The 22,639-nt window shown below is 39.2% G+C and overlaps 1 protein-coding gene and 1 long non-coding RNA gene across 4 annotated transcripts in view; one reads left to right on the top strand and one right to left on the bottom strand.

Annotated features, from left to right (window-relative positions):
* Positions 1–4,736, top strand: part of LOC138759610 (uncharacterized) — a 36,822-nt gene extending 32,086 nt beyond the window's left edge. Inside the window, exon 3 of the long non-coding RNA XR_011354992.1 lies at positions 4,502–4,736. This is a non-coding gene — a long non-coding RNA (uncharacterized lncRNA). The remainder of the gene's footprint in view (positions 1–4,501) is intronic.
* LOC138759603 (uncharacterized) overlaps positions 1–22,639 on the bottom strand; it is a 374,892-nt gene that overhangs the window by 286,216 nt on the left and 66,037 nt on the right. For all 3 annotated transcript variants that reach the window (XM_069930320.1, XM_069930319.1, XM_069930317.1), the window contains exon 9: positions 4,598–4,680. In XM_069930320.1, coding sequence (XP_069786421.1) covers positions 4,598–4,680 — 83 coding nt within the window. The remainder of the gene's footprint in view (positions 1–4,597; positions 4,681–22,639) is intronic.

Below are 22,639 nucleotides of genomic sequence, written 5' to 3' on the forward strand. Positions count from 1 at the left end.
TTCAGGAATTGAATAAACATGTAAGAAAGTTTCTTTGGAAGGGTAAAATGTCAAGAGTCTTGTTTGAAAAATTAACTTGGAAATTTGAATTGGGTGGTTTACAAATTCCAAATTTTAAAAATTGTTATCAAGCATATGAGATTTCTCTCTTCCTTCTTAGAGATGGATAAATATAAATGGGATGAGAGATTAATAATTGGAGTTAGGGATACTCCAATGTTGAAACATTTGATTAATATCTGGAACAAGATTTTTTTTTTTACACTCCATTGGTAATGTCCAAAATTGAGACCATTTTGGACATAATTAAGAACATTTTTAAACCGGGTCACTAAAATTAAATCTCCTCAAGATCCAACACTTTTCCTATTAGGTAATATACCTGGGTTAAGGCCAAAACTGAAACCTACTGTTTCAAAAGGAGTTTGTGAAAATTGCATTAGCAGGTCAAAAGAAAATGTGTATCAGTGACATGGAGAAAAGATTTCTCATTTGGCAATGGATAGATAGCATATGTAAATACATAGTTATATACCTTTTTAGAGATTTACATATAATTTAATAAACATAATATTTTCTTTAAAATTTGGTGCCTGTATTTACATATTGTAGGTATTACATTATGAAAACTATCCCCTAATCCTCAAAGAACCTTATCAACTCCTTGGAATTAGTATATGCTTAACATTGTAAAGGCAAAATTTGATTGTATTAAATCTTTAGTAACCATACATGTTTCTTTTCTTTTTCTTGTATCTTTTTCTCTCTTTTCTTTATTTTAATCTTTTTTTATGTTCTTTGGGGGAAGGGGTGGGATGGGTTGGGGGGTATATTGAGATTTGAGATGTATGAGGGATATTTTCTGTATCTAGATATTAATGCATGTATGAAAACTTAAATATTCAAAAAAAAAGACTAACGTATCACATCAACCATACGAGTTAAAGACAATGATGCCTCCCTTCCACATAGACTGAACATCTTCTATGCACAGTTGAGATGAATAAGATGAGGATGAAGAAATTTCAGTGCCCCTCTGATGAACAGACTCCTTACATTGCTGATGCCGAGGTGAGGTGAACCCACACAAGGCAGCGGAACCAGACAATATACCTGGTTGGGTATTGAAAGTGTTTATGGACATTTTCAATGCCTCACTGCAGCAGTCCAATGACCTTGCAGGTTTCAAACCGCCACCATTATTCTGGTATCAAAGAGAGCAACAATAATTGGTCTAAATGACTACTGCCCTGTCGCAGAGATCCACAATTATAAAATGCTTCGACTGTCTGGTAATTTCATGCTTCAAAACACTGCTCCCAGAGATATTGGACCCATTTTAATTCACCACTCCACTGATGATGCTGTAACCTTGTCCCTACACTCTGTCCTGACCCACCAGGAGAATGATACCTCATACACCAGGCTGCTGTTCATCAACTTCAGCTCGGCTGGTGGAGAAACTGTCTCAGGGCTGTGAGGTCAGCCCACTCCTGTTCAAGCTAATGACCTACAAATGCATCTACAGATCCAACTCCAACAGTGTCATCATGTTTGCATATGACACAACAGTATTTGGCCTCATCAGCAACAATGATAATTTGCACTACAGAGATGAAAAATCTTGTGATATGCTGAGAGAGCAACAACCTAAGTTTCAACATAATTATAGACTTCATGAGGACCAGGAACAACCACCCTCCACTACACATCAATAACTCTGTCGTGGAGAGAGTAGAGAGCACCAAATTCCTTGGAGTCCACTTAACTAGTGCCTAACTATCGTAGACACACATCTCCTCACTTGTCAGGAAGGAGCAACTGTAAAAGCAGTTCCTGAGAAGACTGAAGCGGGCAAGGCTACCGGCCAGCATGCCAACCTTTTACAGGTGCTCCCTCAAGAGTGTCCTGGTCAGCTGCATCACAGTGTGGTACAATTGCTGCAGAGAAATGGATTGGAAGTCAATTCACAGGACCATAACAATGGCAGAGATCACTGGAGTATCCTCCCCGTCCTCCCCAATCGACATGATCTACCAAGATTGTTGTCTGAAGATGGTGCGCAAAATTGTTGAGGATCCCTTCCACCCCGCTGCTTCCACTGGAAAAGAGCTACAGTAGGATCAGAGCCAGCTCCACCAGGCTGAGAAACAGCTTCTTCCCAGGGGCAGTAAGAATGCTGAATGCCCAAAGGAGCTGCTCACATTAACCATCCAAAACTCTCATATTCATGAAACAATTTTATTTATTTATTTGTATATATGAATACCTGTCCTTCATATGCATTGTTTTTCCGTATGTGTTTTATGTCTGGTTGTGTTACTGCATGTTTTGCTCTGAAGACCAGAGAACACTGTATCATCGGGATGTACTTGTGCAATCAGATGACAATAAATGTTACTTGACCTATATGGATGACATTTTGAAAGAGGTAAATAATCATTTGAGCTCAATAAGTTCTGCACTACAGTTATCTAACCTAGTAATGCTGGTGGTAAAAACTATTCCATTCCTGGAAAAAAAAATTAGAGACCTAATGATGCAGAATAAGGAAATTAATTTAAAGAAACATCAACAGGAACTTAATAGTCCACAAGCAATTTGATTGACAGCTAATTTACCCATTGTACAAAATTCAAAATTACATCAGTTCCATCAAACCCAGCATGAGCAGAAGTACTGTATCAGCTAAAGAAACAAAATAGACTGAATTGAGATGTCTTCATCTGTTACGTCACAGGCCAGCAGCAATAGAAATTCAGCAAGACAATGTTATTTTAAAAATATTTTTATTAATAATTTCTAATAATCTAACATCTTATTTAAATCTAAACTTAACCCCAACTATGTATGTGTGTGTGTGTGTGTGTGTGTGTGTGTGTGTGTGTGTGTGTGTGTGTGTATTACCCAAAACATTAGAACTAAGGCACAATTCTGGAAAGTCGAATCAAAGTTCAATCTAACAAATCCTGTGTTGAAACTCAGAACTTTTAAACTGATGTTCAGAAGTAATTATGAAGTAGGTGAGACAGTAAGTGATCAGACTACTCAAAATTTCATGAATCCTTGTTGTGTTGCTTCCAGAGAAATATTCTTTCATACGAAGGATTGTCACAACTTCAATCTTCCTTGCATCAGGGAAACAAAATGTGTGACTTCCACAATGCTTCCAAAAACCCAATCAGACGAAATGACCATCAGAATGGTCATGATCCAAATCAAGCAATTCTCCTGCTTCCTTTACCCAAATATGGGTCAATCAAAATGGTCACAGTGGATCATCGTTTCCTCTTTCAAGGAGAAGCAGCAGAAGTGTTCATTTCACACAAAGACTGTTTCAATGTCCAAAAAATATGACTCATAATCGACCTCTCTCTCACCAGGTGACTTTCCTTGAGTAAACAATCCATTGTTCTGGTTCTTAGTTGAGAGCATTAACTCTGTTTATGGTTTGGACTCAATGGTGCCAGGCTGTCTGGAAAAATGTTATAAAATCTGTGAGTAGTTTGCACCCTGAACTAAACCCAAAGTAACAACCACTAAAAAGCAGAAGCTTGCAACACCATCGTACTGGTTATTTCTCAACCTCTGAAAGCAAAAATTAGATATTTTATAAATAAATGCTAAAATTTATTAAGGCATTGGGAGAATTGTTTAAAAATGTTAAATTGAATAAGCTAAACACAGGATCATGTATTAAATCCCAAAATGCATAACATTGATTTAAAAAGATACTCTTATCAAATTTACTCAGGTACGAATAGTGCCATATGTTGATATGACAATTGTTTCTAGTTCTGAAACAGTCTTGAAAGCTCCCCCATAGAACAGTGCTGACCTAATATAATTTTTAAGAAAGAAATATGATTTCTTTTCTATTTCCTGTTGTGGAAAAGCAAAAGGTTTTGGACCCAATACATCTAAGCTTCAAAAGGTAAAATGTTAAATTTCACCAAAAAGAAATCCAAATGGTCTAATGATACTCAATTCATCATTTTTTATTTCAGATTTCTCGCATCTTCAGTTTTTTTTTTGCCATCAGACAGTAATTTTGGTGCTCGATCAGCCAGCTCTCTCTTGGAGTGTTTCTCAGTACTAAGAATGACTGATCACCAAATAAATATTTATTTGGTCAGACATTTAATGACATGATTATTTAATCCGCCAACTAATATTTGCCGAGCCTGTTAATTGCAATATTCCTATCAGAGAACTACGAGAAGTTGATGTAAAGTGAGAATAATTGATCAATAAACTACATGGTTGTGTCCATCAATTAGTTCTCAAGTGCTTATCAATATTGACTGTTTAATAGTTCTGATTTTCAAAAACATACACCTTTAAATGAACTATTCTTGAAATATTGATGATCACAGACAATAGCGCCCAACTGAATAACAATACTGAATTCTCCTTTTACTATTTTAGTTCCAATCATCATATAATCCAAATTCCAATGTATAATTGATTTACTATTGTGTTTTCATTAACTACTTTCCAGGGATAAGATGCTTGCCCTTTTTAATTTGCTACACCAACCAGTTCATGGTAACGAAGGGTCTTCAATGGCGTGGGCTGGATCACATGTGAAGGATACAGTGATGGCATACCGGGTACCCCACACCACCTTTTCCACGTAATGGAGATTTTCTGAGCCAGATGTGAAGAATGAAACTCGACCTGGAATATGTAAGATGAGTAACGGTTAACTCTGAGTGAGACCTAATGTCTTATATGACTTGTGTTTACAATTAGAATCATTTTGATGGTTTTATTTTTGTTTTAACATATCAATATATTATTCATAAAATACTTAAAAATCAGTTATTGTGGAGCACAATTTGTGAATGCACATATAATGTCAGCCACAGTAATTAAATGCAAGCAAAGGAGAATGGAAGCTGACAATTTTATGAAGTAGGGATTCTTTTGGAATGTGTTGAGGTTAACAATAATCATGTCTGTCAATGTAAAACTATGAATGTATAGTAGCCACATACCCAAAAGAATGCAGAAGACTTCTCATTCATGTAACTGGACATAATACAAAAGCAACATTTGCAGTGAAGTAAAAACATTACACAGCAAGAAGGTTTATGTACATTACAAATATTTCCTTCATCCCTCAAATGGTGAAGCACAGCAAAATTTTCTGTGCATTTTGGAAGAAATTGCACTTCCCATGATTCCTCTGGTTTGTTTTTAGCAGAGATGGGCAACCTTTTTTTAAAAACTCACATTCCACTTTAAGTAATCCCTATGCCATAAGTGCTCAGTGATTAGTAAGGGATTGCTTAAGATGGTATGTGAGTGGAAAGAAAAAGTTTGAAAACCACTGTTTTAATCGTGCCTAATTGACTCGCTATATGCACAGTTTTATAACGCCAAAGGAAATGGGCCAATGACAATTTTTCTCAAGCAAAATAATTCAGTGTCAATTGGGTGGAGAGAGGAGAGGTTCTCAACCTTACCTTCCCACTCACATACCACCTCAAGCAATCCCTTACTAATCACAGAGCACCGATGGCTTAGATTACTTAAGAGGAATGCGAGTTTAAAAAAAGATGCCCACCTCTGATTTTTTAAATATTTTATTTAATCAACATATACATGATAATAATAACAAAGAATAACAAATCACAACATTACAGTGTTAACAAATATAAACCCCTGGTTTATAGCAAAGTTGACAGCAATGATGTAATACCATTAAGGTACATGTTAAAAACATAAAAATTGATTCATTATCTGCTAAAAGAAATATTTTTGACAATGATCATGTTAGGAAGGTTTGGTTGCCTGTGAATAATGCTTACATTAGTTCAGAGTTGCACTGTCATTTAAATAAGAAATCATGGGTTCTATCTATCCTAAATCTGCACACATCGTCTAACATCACAATGCAGTTACTGCTTCTGACACTTTAAGGTTTTAAAATCTCTATTTGCCTCCCCCCCCCCCCGACTCTTTTTTCTCCTTCTCTCATATGTAAATAATCCCAGATCAACATTTCTAGTTCTCTTCTAACCAGAATATATGTCCCATAGCAAACAAAACCAAAACCACATATTAGCTACTTGTGCATCCAATTACCAGGGATGGAATCTAGAAAAAAAATACAGATAGGGTAAACAGGAGCTTCATGGTTGGTGAGTGGACTGTCAACCAAGGAGCCTGTTTCTGCACAGTCAGACTCAATATAACTGGAAGAACTGAGCTATGCACAAATTGGCAACTGTACTTCCCCATGTGGAGACGAATGTTTCAAAATGTCTTACATGGCAAAGTTTCTATTATTGCAATAACAATATTTTGATTTCTTGTGGTTGCTTCTGCAGTGAGCAGAAGAAAACGATGAAGCCCCTTTAACTCCATATCCCTTGAATGTCTAAAATTCAACTGAATACCATCATTAATCAGAATTTATTGTTATGAACATGTCATGAAATTTGTTATTTTGGCGCAGCATTACAGTGTAAATGACCTTTTACAATAAATAAATAATGCCAAAATTAGGGAAAAGTGAGGCAGAGTCTGTGGTTCATTGCCCTTGAAGAAATCTGAGGGGAAGAACCTGTCCTTTTGCCACTGGGTGCTCGTCTTCAGGCTCCTGTAAATCCTTTGTGATGGTAGCAGAGTGAAGGGGCATGGCCTGGGTGGTGAGGGTTCTTAAGGATAAAGACTGCTTTCTTAAGATGTGGCAGTAACTATGCACTTTGGTAGTGGTTTCACTTCTTAATTAAGAAACATTCTCAGTACAAAAGAGGCAACCTTCAAAGTTGGTCTATGACACCTGCTTATATACCTGTATCTATTCTATGTACCCAAAACAATTCAATATGCTTCAATGAAATCACCTCTCATTCTTCTAAACACAGGGCATAGGCCAAGTCTGATTATTCTCTACTAATGGGGCAAGCCTCTTTCCCACTCACTCAACACTCTAGGAATAAATCAAGTGAACCTTTGTCTGATTCCCACGTGAATAACAAGATCAGACACATTCCCTGGTTTTCGGGTGACAATTTTAAGATTCAAAGACCAGTAGTTCTCAACCTTTTTTCTTTCCACTCACATCCCACTTTAAGGAATCCCTATGTCATCGGTGCTCTGTGATTAGTAAGGGATTGCTTAAGGTGGGATGTGAGTGGGAAGGGAAGATTGAAGATCACTGCTCTAGACCCAATTGTTATTGAAATATTTTGCTTGAGAAAAATTGTCAGTGGCCCATTTCCTTTGGAGTTATGAAACCGTGCACATCACGAGTCAATGAGGTACAATTAAAACAGTATTTTTCAAACATTTTCTTTCCACCCACATACCACCTTAAGCAATCCCTTACTAATCACAGAGTACCGATGGCATAGGGAATCCTTAAAGTGGTATGTGAGTGGAAAGAAAAAGGTTGAGAACCACTGTTGTAGAACAAGAGATGGAGCTGCTACTGGAACTTATCATGATTTTATTGGTAAAATGGACTCCCAGCACCAAAGTTGGCAGCAAGATAACTATTTATAGTCATTAACCACAAAAAAGAGGTGATTCTGAAATTTCCATGAGCTCATGTCATCAATTTCAGCTTCATATCCTGCCAGCAACACTGGGATAATATTCATAAACTTTTGTAAATGTTGACACACTGGCTTTTGAAATTCAATCATCTCCAAAATATCTACTCTATTTCTGAGAGTTTAATGTCAATTTTTGCATAATTTTTAGTAAGAGGTGTAATTTCTCAAACTGGATTTTATTGGTGCAATTTTGATGTTGAAAAAAAGTTTGTGATAAGTAACCAAGTAAATAGCATCTACACTATAAACGTTCCTACCAAAATGTAGCTACACTTTTAAGCATCTACACTATAAATGTTCCTACCAAAATGTAGCTACACTTTTAAGCAATGCTACACAACAATCTTTCCTTAAAACTTCAATTTGTTAACTTAATCATGTTTGAAATGCCTTGCAGTCCAAATAATCTCAGCCCCTCAGAAGTAAAATTAGCATTTGCCACCACAGACAATTTTGCTTGGTTACTTTGGAATAGCCGAAAACTCCATTTGGCCAGCAGACTTTAACTGCACACATGAAAATGAAAGAGAAAATGAACGGTTATGGCAAAAAGTTTGCATATTAGCATCCTCCACACACTCCTCAGCACCTCCTTTGCCAGTTATTTGGGTATTTTTTTCTGTTATGCATTAGGCAATTCATAATATCTTCAGTATACATTCCACAAGTTTCTAATTTTCATTATTGACCAATTTGCTCTGCTGAATATACAAAACAATTCTAAGTCTCCGCCAACTTCTCCAGTTATAAACTCAGAGATGACCTGGAATCAACTTGGATAACTAAATTCACAGGAAGTGGTGGACTACATTCTTGCAGTCCAAGAATTTAAGACCTTCCAAAACAACAGCAGTATACGCTCACAATGTCATGAGAGTACTGCATTTTACATTTTATGGTTATGATGAAGATGGATCCAAAATATAATGATAAAATGACCATCTTCCACAAAACAGGAGACAAAAAGCTTCTGAAGCACTTTATTCACAGTTTATTTACTTTGTAAATGTCTGTACACTTATGGAGATAGATTCCATAAAAAGAATAATTGCCAAGTAGACAGCAAGACAAACTGTTCCTTTGGTTGAATTTCATCGTCATATATCGTGTAATGATGTAACAGAGATAGATTCATGAGGCACATTCTACACAAGATTGCTATAACCGACAACCATTTCATTCCAACCTTCTTGTTGTTTCCTTTTTACCAAAGGAATAGTATCATGTAAAGAATTTTTTAAATTGCCATCTTTGCACTTCATTTAAGAAGTGTGGAGAGATGTCAAATAACTCCTGACATGTGAGTTTAACGTATGGAATTTAATTAGAAAATATTCTACAGATCCAATCAACACTTCAAAAAACATGGATTGATCAACATAGTTATCATAGCTTTGTAAGGGAGAGATCCTGTGATTTAAATTTTAAGAGGGACCACAGTGCATCATTGAGGACAATGGTGTAGAGGTAATCAACGTAGTTTTCATTAAAGTCTTTGACAAAGTCCAACATGGTGGACTGATCCAAAGAGTTTGAGCCATTGGAATCCATTATGAGATAGTAAATTGGCTCCAAAATTGTCTTGGCAAAAGGAGGCTAAGGGCAATGATTGAAGGTTTCGTTACTGGAAGTCTGTAATCACTGATAGGAGTCAATAGGCGTCAGTGTTGGAACCCTTACTGTTTGTCAGCTACAATGATCATTTGGATATGATAAAATCTAACATGATATTGCCCAAAAGAAAAGTGGAGTTATTAATAATGAGCAGGGCAGACTTGGACCGCAGGAAGATCTTAATGAGTTTGTAACACAAACATAGTAATGGCAGGTGGAATTTAATCTGGACAAATGCAAAGTGATGAACTTTGGTCAGGCTAATTAGGGTATGATAACACATTATTATTTGGGGTGGCCAAACTGTGGCCCATTGCCTATTTTTAAGTGGCCCGTTAGATTTGCGTACACAAAAGGTGTTACAATCCCTGACGTTTCAGTATTGTTTAGATTGATCCTTTCTCATAGAGGTAGTATGGTCCATTGCCTCACTTACAATAATGGAGGCTGACCAAGAGGGAACATTATTCAGTATTGAATGCATCTTCAGTTGTATTCATTGAATTTTTCGGCCTTTTAAACACAAGACACCCCCTACCAAGGCTAATCATAGGGTAATCAGACCTGTGTACGTGTCCTATATCCATTTCTCCTAGTGGTCATTTGGAGCCGAGATAGGATTCCTTCTCTTCAACCAGAGGCAGTGACTGCTCATTTCATTTAAGTCGCAGAGGGATTGAACTGCCTTTCCGAGGGCCTATGATTCCTACTTTCGTCAGAAGCTTCGTCATGGATGTGGCAAAACATCGTCTACAACTGACTTCAACTAGGCACACCCTCACTTTCCAGCCTCACTCTTCCGCTTCTTCGGCAAGATTGAACATTGTCACTAACAATAAATTGCACTACATGTACATTCTACTTAATTTCAAGACTAGGTGCAGCAGGCACAGTTCAATAAATAAATAAATAGATAGATAGAAGTGATGCTGTTTTTCTTGCAGGGTAACTGGTTGAAAACTGCCAGGCTTAATATTGTTTATATTTTTCTGTATGTGGCCCACAACCAAAAATGTTTGGGCATACCTGCATTAAATGGAAAGACCTTGCGAGTGATGAGGAATAGAAGGCCTTCAGAGAAGGAGCTCAAGGATCCCTGAAAGTAACAGTACAGGTAGATAAGGTGGTGAAAGAGATAAATGAGATACTTGCCTTTATCCACTGAAGGATTGAATCCAAGAGCAGAGTTGTTATGGAACAACTTCATAAAACATTTCTTTGGCCAAATTTGAAGTACTGAATGTATTTCTGGCCACAACACTCAGAGGAGGATTTTATTTCACTTGAGAAGATGCAGTGGATATACACCAGAATGCTGCCTGTTTTTAATGTTTCAGTTACAGCATTATTAAAGATACGACAGATTGGGTTTGCTTTCCATGGAGGGGACTGAGGGATAAATATAGGTGAGGTGGAAGGAAACTGTTTCCATAGGACCAATGTATAAAACTGAAGGGCATAGGTTTAAGGAAGAGGTTCACAGGAGCCCCAAGAAATAATTTTTTTCCCCACGAGGAGAGGTTGAAATACAAAATGCACGACCTGAGGGTGCGGTGAGGGAAGAGGCTCACAATACTTAAAAAGTATCAAGATGAGCACCTGAACAAACATGACATAGAAGGCTCGGGATCAAATACTGCAAAATTAAATTTGTATAGGTGGACACAGTGGGTTAAGGGGTCCATCTCTGAGCTGTGAGTTATTTAAGGGCAGTCTGCATTACAAACACTCAAGCAGAAGTGTATGCAAATTGTCTCTAACTCTCAACACAAATTTTTCTTCTCTCCAGCCAAGAGATGAACTTTTCTTGGCAAGGACAGGGAGTTGCTGAATGATAATTGACTGGTTCCATTGCCTTTTTCCTGTACTCAGAGTGCAATGTGAACAACAGATCAGAGAGAATTGGGTCACTATCTCGTGTTGGCCTCTTTGTTAATGATCATACTGGAACATCTGACAGCAGTTTGGAAAGTAATTAGAATAAATAGTAATAATTTGGGTCAGGTCATCCTATTTTACGCACACGTTAAAGTTTAATCACGTCACTCCAGAACAGAAAGCATGAACAATTCCCGTTTGTAATAGTTGTCCAAAAAAGTAACAAAATAAGAAAATCTACAGGTGTTTTCATCTCCAGCCCTCCTGTTCTCTTGGTCTGTGCTCTCCTCCCACCCCACCCCCACCTCTTTTTCCCTTCTCCCCCTACCTTTTTATTCAGGCACCTGTCTACTTTTTTTATTAAAAACCTTGACAAAGGGCTCAGGCCCAAAATATTGGTTTATATCTTTGCTTCCTCTGGACGCTGTGAGACCTACTGCGTTTCTCCAGCACTTTTGTGTATTTAAAAATAAGGTTATCTGAGGCATACTTTAAACAAACAGAAAATCTTTTTTAAAATCAATAATTTAGAATTTTCTTTAATGATCTAAATCATTAAAGTGTAACATTCATTAACAGTTTAAATTTTGCATGTCTGTTAATCAATTTCAATCTACTGTCAGCTCATTCACTGACCTCCAGGCAAAATACTTCCCTTCCACTACTACTCTACACCTTCTTGCTACAAGCCAATTTTTTATCCACACAACCAATTTTCCACTGATCCTGTAACTCATGACTTTCTGGATGAGGCTCTCAGGGGGGACCTTGTCAAACGCCTTGCTAAAATCCATGTAGACCACATCTATCGCCCAACCCTCATCAATTTCTTTGTTATCTCCTCAAAAGAACTCATATAGACTCATGAGGTACAACCTTCCTTTTACAAAGCCATGCTGACTATTCTTGAGTAGACTGGACTTCTCCAAATACTCTTAGATCCTATCCTTAAGAATCCTCTCCATTCGTTTGCACACCAATGACATAAGACTCCCCATTTACGATTTTTAAACAAGAGGCCTACATTTGCCAATCCTTTGGGACCTCCCCTGTGGTCAATTCCCACATCACGTCCAGTACTGGGGACTTAGCAATCTTGGAAGTTTTTAAAAATATCCAACACTTCTACTTCCTTAATCTCCACATTGTCCAGCATCCAGGCCTGTTCAATTTCAAACTCATCGTGATCCCAAGGTCCTTTTCTCTTGTGAATACTGACACAAAGTATTCATTTAAGACATCCCCAAAGTCTTCTGCCTCCAGGCACATTCCCTCCCTGATCCTTTAGTGGCCCTACCTTCATTTTCATCATCCTTCTGTTCTTCACATATGCATAGAACATCTTGGGGTTCTCCTTAATTCTACATGCCAAGGACTTCTCATGCCCCCTTCAAGCTCTGCTAAGTCCTTTCTTAAGCTCCCTCCTGGCTACCTTATGCTTTTCATGAGTCCTTCCTGTTTCCTGCTTCCTATATTTAATGTTTGTTTCTTTCTTCCTCTTGACTGTTGCCTGGCCTGTTTCATCCCTTTTCCTACCATCTTTTCCTTGTCTCAGTGGGACAAGCCGATCCAGAAACTTGCTCAAGTGGTCCCGAAACTTTCTCCTCATTACCTCTGTGCTTTCACTCTTAATCATCCCTTTCCAATTTATTTTTGTTCGTTCCTGCTTCATCCCTTCATAATTATCCCTTCCCCAGTTAAGCACTAACTTTGTCTGTTTATATCCTTTTCCGTAGCTATATTAAAGCTAATGGAGTTGTGGTCACTCTCACCAAAATGCTCCCCCACCGAGAGGTCTGCAACCTGGCCAGGCTCATTCCCCTGTACCAGATCCAGTATGGCCTCTCCTCTTTTGGGCCAGTCCACATACAGTATCAGGACTCATTCTTGAACACATCTGACAAGTTAAACCCCATCTTGGGGGGGGGGGGGGGGGAAGGAAATGAGCCAAAGGTCATGGTACATGTTGGTACCAACGACATAGGAAGCAAGAGTCAAGTGGTCCTAAAAAAAAATGAATATAGAGAGTTAGGTAGGAAGCTAAAAAGGATTGCAAAGGGAGTAATCTTTGGATTACTTCCTGTACCACGCGACAGTGACGGCAAGAATAGTATCAGGAAGAGGATGAAGGGGTGGAGTAACCAGCAGGGTTTTGAGTTCTTGGATCACAGGGACCTTTTTTGGGGAGGTGGGACCTGCACCGAATGGATGGGTTGCATCTGAATCCCAGAGGAATCAGGATCCTGGCAGGGGCATTTGCTAGGGCTACTAAGGAGGATTTAAACTAGAATAGTTGGGGGAAGGGATCCACATAAAGGAGAACAGCAAAGAGAGGTTAGACTGCAAATAGAGAGGGCTTGTAGACAAAGTTTGGGGGTGGAAAGACAGGTAATCGAGAAGGAAAAGGATCAGTGCAGTGATGAAGGGGGAATGTTGGTAATAAATAAGAGTTGACTGTAAAGATAGGGACAAACAGTGGAAAAGATGTGGGAAATCTCTGAAATGCAATTGCTTCAATGCTAGGAGTATTGTCAGGAATTAGGTGCTGAAGGTGTGGATAGACATTTGGCAGTATGACGTCATAGCGATTAGTGAGACGTGGTTGCAGGAGGGTTGTGATTGGCAGCTAAATATTCTGGGATTTTGCTGCTTTAGGTGTGATAGAATTGGAAGGGTAAGAGAGGGTGCTGCAGCATTGCTTGTCAGGTGTTGATGCGAGATATATTGGAGGGTGGTATGTGTGGAATTTAAAAAATGGAAATGGAGAAGTTACAATTATAGGGGTGTATTATAGAACACCTAGTGGGGAGTGAGAAATAGAGGAGCACATGTGTAAGGAAATAGCAGAGATTTGTAATAAGCACAGGGTTGTATTAGTTGGGGATTTTAATTTTCCTTATATAGATTGTGAAACACATTCTGTGAAGGGGCCATTAATTTCAACATAATTATGGAAAGGGATAGGTCTGATCCAAAGATTAAGGTTTTTGACTGGGGAAAAGCGAGATTTGAAGAGATGAGAAGGGATTTGCAGGGAATGGATTGGGACGATTTGTTTTATGCGAAGGAGGTAGAGGAGAATTGGAGATCTTTTAAAACTAAGATTTTGAGGGTGCAGAATCTTCATGTTCCTGTTGGGATAAAAGGCAGAGCCAAAAGTTCGAGCTGTGTGCAGAGCAGAATGAGATGATGGAGATACTGAACAAGTTCTTCTCTTCGGTATTCACTCGGGAAGAGGATATGGAATTGTGTAGGATAAGAGAAGCAAAATGGGTAATTATGAAAAATGTAGGGATTAGGAAAGAGGGGTTATTGGAACTTTTGAAGCATAGAAAGGTGATTAAGTCTTGGGGTCCCAATTGGATTTTCCTCCAGACCTTGAGGGAAGTCAGGCAGGAAATAGCGGAGGCTCTTAACAGTGATTTTTTCAAGTCACTAGTGGGGGGCATGGTGCTGCAGGATTGGTGTATCGCAAACGTGGTTCCTGTTTAAAAAGGGCTCCAGGTTGTAGGTCTTGCAATTATAGGCCTGTAAGTTTGACGTCGGTAGTCGGTAAACTAATGAAAAGTATTCTTAAGAGATAATATGTATAAGTATCTAGAGAGGCAGGGACTGATCAGGAACACTCAACATGGATTTGGGCAGGGAAGATCACGTTTGACAAATCTTGCTGAATATTTTAAGGAGGTGACTAGGAAGGTTGATGAGGGTAGAGCAGTAGATGTTGTGTATATGGATTTCAGTAAGGCTTTCGATAAGGTTCCACATGGAATGTTGGTAAGGAAGGTTCAGGAGTTAGGTACTAATGTTGAAATAGTCAAATGGGTTCAACAATGGCTAGAAGATAGAGCCAAAGAGTCATGGTGGATAACTCTGTCAGGACGGAGGTCGGTGACGAGCAGTGTGCCTCAGGGCTCGGTGTTGGTTCCCTTGTTGTTCATCATTTACATTAATGATTTGGATGATGGAGTGGTAAATTGAGTTAGTAAATATGCGGACAATACAAAAATAGGGGGTGTTGTGGATAGTGAAAATGTTTTTTGGAGAATGCAGAAGGATTTTGACTGCTTAGAAAAGTGGGCTGAATGATGGCAGCAGATGGAGTTTAATACCGATAAGTGTGACTTGCTTCATTTTGGAAAGAATAATCAAAACAGGACATAAGCAGTGAATGGGGAGGGCATTGAAGAATGCAGAGGAACATAGAGATCTAGGAATAATAGTTCGTCGTTCTTTGAAAGTGAAAACTCACGTGGATAGAGGGTGAAGAAGGCTTTTGGTATGCTGGCCTTTATAAATCGAAGCATAGAATATAGAGTTGGGAAGAGATGTTGAGACTATTCAAGGCATGGGTGAGACCAAATTTGGAAGACTGTGTGCAGTTCTGGTCCCCAAATTATAGGAAGGATATCAATAAGGTAGAGAAGGTACAGAGAAGATTTAGTGTTGCCTGAATTGGAGTATCTCGAATACAAAAAAAGATTGTGTAGACTGGGTCTTTATTCATTGGAGCGTAGAAGGTTGAAGAGGGATTTGATAGAGGTATTTAAAATTATGAGAGGGATAGATAGAGTATATGTGAACAGGCTCTTCCCCCTTGAAGTAGGTGAGATTGAAACGAGAGGACATGAGTTAAGGGTTGGGGGAAAAAGTTTAGAAGTAACATGAGAAGGAACTTCTGGAGGAGGTGGTTGAAGCAAGGTCAATTTTGTCATTTAAGGAAAAGATGGATAGATGCATGGATACGAGGGGATTGGAGGGTTATGGGCAGAGTGCAGGTAAATGGGACTAGAGGAGATCACAAATCAGTATGGACTAGAGGGGCCGAGATGGCCAGTTTCTGTACTGTAATTGTTATATGGTTATATCTATTCCTCTTGCAGTCAGTTTGGGGCCAGTCAATACAAGGGAAGTTGAAATCACCCATAATTACAACCCTGTGTTTCAATCTTTGCTTAGAATGAACACCACAGCTGAGTCTCCATAGCTCTTTGAGATGGAGAATTTGACAGATTTACCATCCTCCAAGCAAAATATTTGATCTTTATTGCAAAAAGCTGGCATCAAAGCACACATCCTCCTGGTAGCCCAATAGTCACAGCTGCAAACAGTAGAAGATCCATTTAATCTTTGTTTTCTATCCAATTTTAAGTCCCTGCCAGTATATTACTCCCAATTACAAATGCTACAACATTATTGACCAGTCTTCTGAATGGCATCTTATCCACAAGCTTCTAAAATACATCATCCTCCACTGGTTTCCTTGTATTACATCCTCAAACAACACCAGCAAACTTATCGAACATGGTTTTCCTTTTACAAATCCAAGCTAACTCTATTAAGTCCTATTATTCTTAGAGAGTACAACAATCCTTCCACATCCAGTTAGGAATAATGGGGGTCAATTAAACACTTAATATGGGAGGAAACTCCAAGAATAACCCCCTCCTCCACAACGTCAGCACCGATGATGTGAGACGAGAGATGAAGCACCCACAATCCTGTTCAGTGACACTTCCTCACCAATAACCTGCTTAATGATGCTGAGATCAAATTCTACCTGAACCACTCACCTCCAGACTTTATCATAGCCTTGGTCTAAAGATGGGTCAAAGAGCTGAATTTGATTTACATGTCATCTAGGAAATATGGCAAGGCTGAAGTCAATGAATCAACAGGCCTAAAAACATACAGATGGTTGTAGTCATGCCTCATAGATTTTATGGTTTTTGGAGGTGAATGATCCTGGCTCCAGAACATCACTGCAGAAGTTCTCCAGGGCAGCATCTAAAACACAACTACCAGAAGCTGCACAAACAATTACCTTGATTGCATCAGAAAGTCAGTGACAGGGATATCTGCTGATAATTGCACAACCAGTTCATACCCACCTATAGTAAGAGCTGGGCAAAGTGTCTTGCTGCTGCTTACCCAAGTTAGTTGACAGTGCCCTTCACCACCAAGAAAGGCAAAGGCAGCAGGTGAATGGGAACACTCGTACATGCAGATTCCTCTCCAAGTTGCACATCATGCTGATTTGAAAGTATTTCCACACTCCTTCACTGGAGCTGCATATGTGGTGGCATTACCTTTACCAGTAGGAAGAAGAATTTCAACACCATTCTTCAGGACATTTACAGGAGGGCAGGTAAAAGCTGGGCAGTAACACTGAGATATCAAAAAATAAATAAAGCACAAAATCTATATTCATTGTATCAGTTGTTTAATGAAATTCCAAATATGCATTGGGATCTATAGAAGAATTGAAATAGTAAGAAATGAAGCAAAAATATTGCAAAATGTTCCTGGCATAATGGCATAGCCTGCTTTCAAGTCACCTTTATTTATTGTTCCTACCATGCTTGCACGAAAAAGACCCAATAGTGTTTCTTTCTAGAAAATAGCAAATCCTTTGCCCTAATCTGGAGCAAATCCACTGAAGATTGAGTTGTTAACCAAATGTGAAGATAACATGCAAGGATAGTAAATGAAAAACTGTAAAATTCAGGAACTTCATCTCAAAAGAGGTCTTTATTGGTTGAAAAAAAAAATAAACTGTGTACTGCGATGGGTATATTATATTTTATATCAAAACAAAATGTTTTTAAAGGAGATAGATTGTGGTGGGGTTGGAGTGTAGGTCACAAACAAACACTTCACAAAACAGATCTCATTTAAAATGCAAGAGCTTTGCTGAAAGTGAGACATTGAAGTGCCGACAATAAGAACTATTTTGGAAATGCTTTGCCAGAGAACTTCAAAACCAGGTGCAAATGGAACAGTTCATGCTCAGAGAATGATAAGATCTTTCAAAGACTGGGTCTGCAGCCCTGCAAGAAAGTCATGTGGTTTTGCAAGCAGAGAGAGAGAGAGAGAGAGAGAGAGAGAAAGAAAAAAAGACCAAACAGGCTTATTCTTTTTTAAAAAAGGGAGAACTGTCTTCTACAGTGGCTTTTGGAAGCTTGTGGAAAACCCCATTTTGAAGATGGGTTGTGAGTTCTGAGTTCAGCCTGGTGGTCCTTATAAGAGGAAATGGCTGGTTAGAGTGTTTCACCTGAAATAAGGTAAATGAGGAACTCTATGGTGACCTGGAAGAAGAGGTTATCATTTGGAAAATCCTGATGGAGCAAGTTTCTTCAGCAAGACACTGAAGTGATTGATGGAAGTCAATTAGTTTGTGTGTGTCCAATGAGCAACTAATCTCTCTAAAACCAACAAGACCCTTCCTGAGTGGTAACCAATTACCTTTAAGTACCAGATCCTGGTGAAAATTCATAAATGTTAAATTTTGTGCATTGTATAAGAATTGCCAGTTACCGGTGAACTTGGAGGAGTGAGAAGTGTGTCTGGAACGTGAATCAAATAACTTGCCTGAACATTTACACATTACGTACACGTGCACTCAGATTAGAAGGGGGTTAGATTAATAGTAATAAGTTAAAGTTTGATCCTATTTTTCTGCTTCAAGAAAATTAAAAGTAACTTTTAAGTAACCATTTGTCTTGGTGAATTTCTATCACTGCTGGGTTTTGGGGTCCTCTGGGCCCATAACAGTACAATGTGATTTTTGTTTTAAGTAGTGGCAAAATGTTTATTTTAGATGCAAAATACAATGTTCGTTTAACCACAAAACAAATTCTAATTTATGAATAAAAAAGGCAGTCAGCATTTGAAAAGATTTCACATGGAAATTGTTTGAGATAAAACTTTAGGATCCATTCCACTGACTGATCACAAAATCTTCTATGACATAATTAACACAGTAAACTCACAGCAGCAAGCTAGAATTTTACTTTTATCTTTCCTTTATTGTAGGATTCATACCATTAATATCTGATCCAAAGTAATGGTTCTGGCTGAAATTGTAGCATTCAATGCATGAATTAACAGGTCTCTCAAAAGCCTACACACTGAGTATGAGATCACTGCTGACTGTACTGTCTTACCGATTATTCAAACAGGCACAACATCAAATTGTAATATCCTCAGCCCAAAGATGGCTGAAGGAGCATGAATTTCCCCTGAATAAGTTAAACAATTTCTTATCAACAAATAATGCAACAACGTTTAGGGGAAAATATGGAAATGAAACCACAGCACTTAAACACTTTACTATAAGTAACATGTGAATAGCAAATATTTCTCTAAATTTGAACAGAGAGTTCAGTAATATACAGTTTCATCAAAACCCTTTCCCTTTGCAGGAGAACAAGTTCATGACCATATTCTAAATAGAAAGAATGCTATTACTATCAACTCTCAGATTTCATATTCATTATTAGAGGACATACATGAAAAAACCCTGAGATTCTTTTTCCTGCAGGTAAGGCAGAATTACCACAAATTGGTCGTGCAAAAAAACTGTACGCAATGTACACACGTCAACAAATAAAGAAATGTAAACAAAATGATTGCAATACAGAGAGGGAAAAAATCAATAAAGCTCAATAAAGAGTCCTTAAATTAGACCCTGGTTGAGTTTATTATTGAGGAGTCTGATGGTGGAGTGGTAACAGCTGTTCCTGAACCTGGTAGAATGTGTCTTGTGGCACCTAGACCTCTTTCCTGATAGAGACCAGAGCATGTGCTTGTTGGTGTAGATCCTTGGTGATTGCTATTGCTTCCAATGGCAGCGTTCCTCGTGGATGTTCTCGATGGTGGGGAGGGTTTTTCCTGTGATGTCCTGGGTTTTCACTACATTTTGCAGGGTTTTACACTCAGGAGTACTGAGGTCCCCATGCCAGACCATGATACAACTGGTCAGCATACCTTCCATTCCACACTTGTAAAAAGATTTGCGAGAGCTTCTGATGTCATACCAAAACTCATCAAATTCCTGTGGAAGTAGATTCATTGATGTGCTTTCTTCATGATGCCATTAGTGTTTTGGGGCGTAAAGATCTTACGAAATAGTGACTCCCAAGAACTTGCATTTGGTCACAATCTCCATGTCTGATCCTGGATCACACACATCTGGTTGACTCTTCCTAAAGTCAACATCATCTCCTTGGTTTTGGTGCAAGTTTGTTCAAGTTTTCAATCTTCCTCCTATCTACTGACTCATTGCCCCTTTTGAAAGAACCCACTACCATGGTATCATCAGCGAATTTGAAGATAGTACTGTTGTCGTACCAAGCCACACAGTCATAGGTGAGTAAAGCAGGGGACTCGAGGACTGATGGACATTGTGGAGGAGACATTCTTATAAATCCTCACTGAACATGTTCCAGAGGTGAGTAAATCAAGGATCCAATTACCTAGTGGGGTGTTGACTCCCAGATCTGGGAGTCTGATGATCAGTTTTCAGGTAATAATGGTGTTAAATGCCAAATTGTAGTCAATAAAAAGCACCATGATGTATGCATCTTTGCTGTCGAAGTATTCCAGGGGTTTGTGTAGATCAGTGAGATGGCATCAACCATAGAATATACTGTACTGTACAATGAACAAACCTCACTTTCATGAACATATAAACCTTAAAGCATTTAACTTTATTTTCAAATCACATTCTTTGAAAACATCCATCATGGCATTTGTATATTTGACCCCTCCTCCGAGCCACCCAAAAAATGAACAATAACATTATAGATAATTAACCCCCCCCCACAAGTTTAAAGATAAAGGTTTACTATTGAAGATGATGACTCTTACAAAGCAGGGATAAAGAGACACTTTAAGAGAGTCACCCCAACAGCGAGCAACATCAACCAGCTCTTTATCCTGGGCAACACCCTTGCTGTTTGACACAAATTTATTCAAACAACTGCTATGAGCAAAGCACGATCAAGGCACTCCATTGGATGAATATTTGCTCCCATCTTGTGTGTTACTTCAGAGAATATTTATTTTTGCAATTTTCAAGTTTTATTTAAATTTTTATTATTCTCATTCGATTAATTTATATGTCTGTTTGTTACTTTATTTGTTTTCCTCAAATGTTTTTGCCAGTTGCAAGGATCTTTATTGTATATCATAAAGAACAGGAATTCCAGCAAAACATCACTGTTTGGGACTTTTAGACAGAATAAAACTCTTCCAACACCATCCGCTGCCTTTTGTGAGAATCCATTGGTTAAAATGTCCTGGATAACTTTTGCCCAAAAAAGAATGTGAAAGATATTTTACAGATTCATGAAATGTCAATTATGACAAATCTTGAGACACTAGTTTCATCAACTAAAATATGACAGGCCATCAGGATTTATTAGAATGATTTTGGAAACGGAAGGAGTGATCAGTGAGGACAGATTTAATAGATGAGCTCTGCCTGTTGCAGCGGTGGCGATACATTGCCTGTTGTAGCAGTGGCGATACATTGCCTGTTGTAGCAGTGGCGATACATTGCCTGTTGTAGCAGTGGCGATACATTGCCTGTTGTAGCGGTGGCGATACATTGCCTGTTGTAGCGGTGGCGATACATTGCCTGTTGTAGCGGTGGCGATACATTGCCTGTTGTAGCGGTGGCGATACATTGCCTGTTGTAGCGGTGGCGATACATTGCCTGTTGTAGCGGTGGCGATACATTGCCTGTTGTAGCGGTGGCGATACATTGCCTGTTGTAGCGGTGGCGATACATTGCCTGTTGTAGCGGTGGCGATACATTGCCTGTTGTAGCGGTGGCGATACATTGCCTGTTGTAGCGGTGGCGATACATTGCCTGTTGTAGCGGTGGCGATACATTGCCTGTTGTAGCGGTGGCGATACATTGCCTGTTGTAGCAGTGGCGATACATTGCCTGTTGTAGCGGTGGCGATACATTGCCTGTTGTAGCAGTGGCGATACATTGCCTGTTGTAGCGGTGGCGATGCATTGCCTGTTGTAGCGGTGGCGATACATTGCCTGTTGTAGCGGTGGCGATACATTGTACTCTGCCTGTTGTAGCGGTGGCGATACATTGCCTGTTGTAGCAGTGGCGATACATTGCCTGTTGTAGCAGTGGTGATACATTGCCTGTTGTAGCAGTGGCGATGCATTGCCTGTTGTAGCGGTGGCGATACATTGCCTGTTGTAGCGGTGGCGATACATTGTACTCTGCCTGTTGTAGCGGTGGCGATACATTGTACTCTGCCTGTTGTAGCAGTGGCGATACATTGCCTGTTGTAGCGGTGGCGATACATTGCCTGTTGTAGCGGTGGCGATACATTGCCTGTTGTAGCGGTGGCGATACATTGCCTGTTGTAGCGGTGGCGATACATTGCCTGTTGTAGCGGTGGCGATACATTGCCTGTTGTAGCGGTGGCGATACATTGCCTGTTGTAGCGGTGGCGATACATTGCCTGTTGTAGCGGTGGCGATACATTGCCTGTTGTAGCGGTGGCGATACATTGCCTGTTGTAGCGGTGGCGATACATTGCCTGTTGTAGCGGTGGCGATACATTGCCTGTTGTAGCGGTGGCGATACATTGCCTGTTGTAGCGGTGGCGATACATTGCCTGTTGTAGCGGTGGCGATACATTGCCTGTTGTAGCGGTGGCGATACATTGCCTGTTGTAGCAGTGGCGATACATTGCCTGTTGTAGCGGTGGCGATACATTGCCTGTTGTAGCAGTGGCGATACATTGCCTGTTGTAGCGGTG

This window comes from Narcine bancroftii, chromosome 3, assembly GCF_036971445.1.
Source record: "Narcine bancroftii isolate sNarBan1 chromosome 3, sNarBan1.hap1, whole genome shotgun sequence".
NCBI lineage: Eukaryota > Metazoa > Chordata > Chondrichthyes > Torpediniformes > Narcinidae > Narcine > Narcine bancroftii.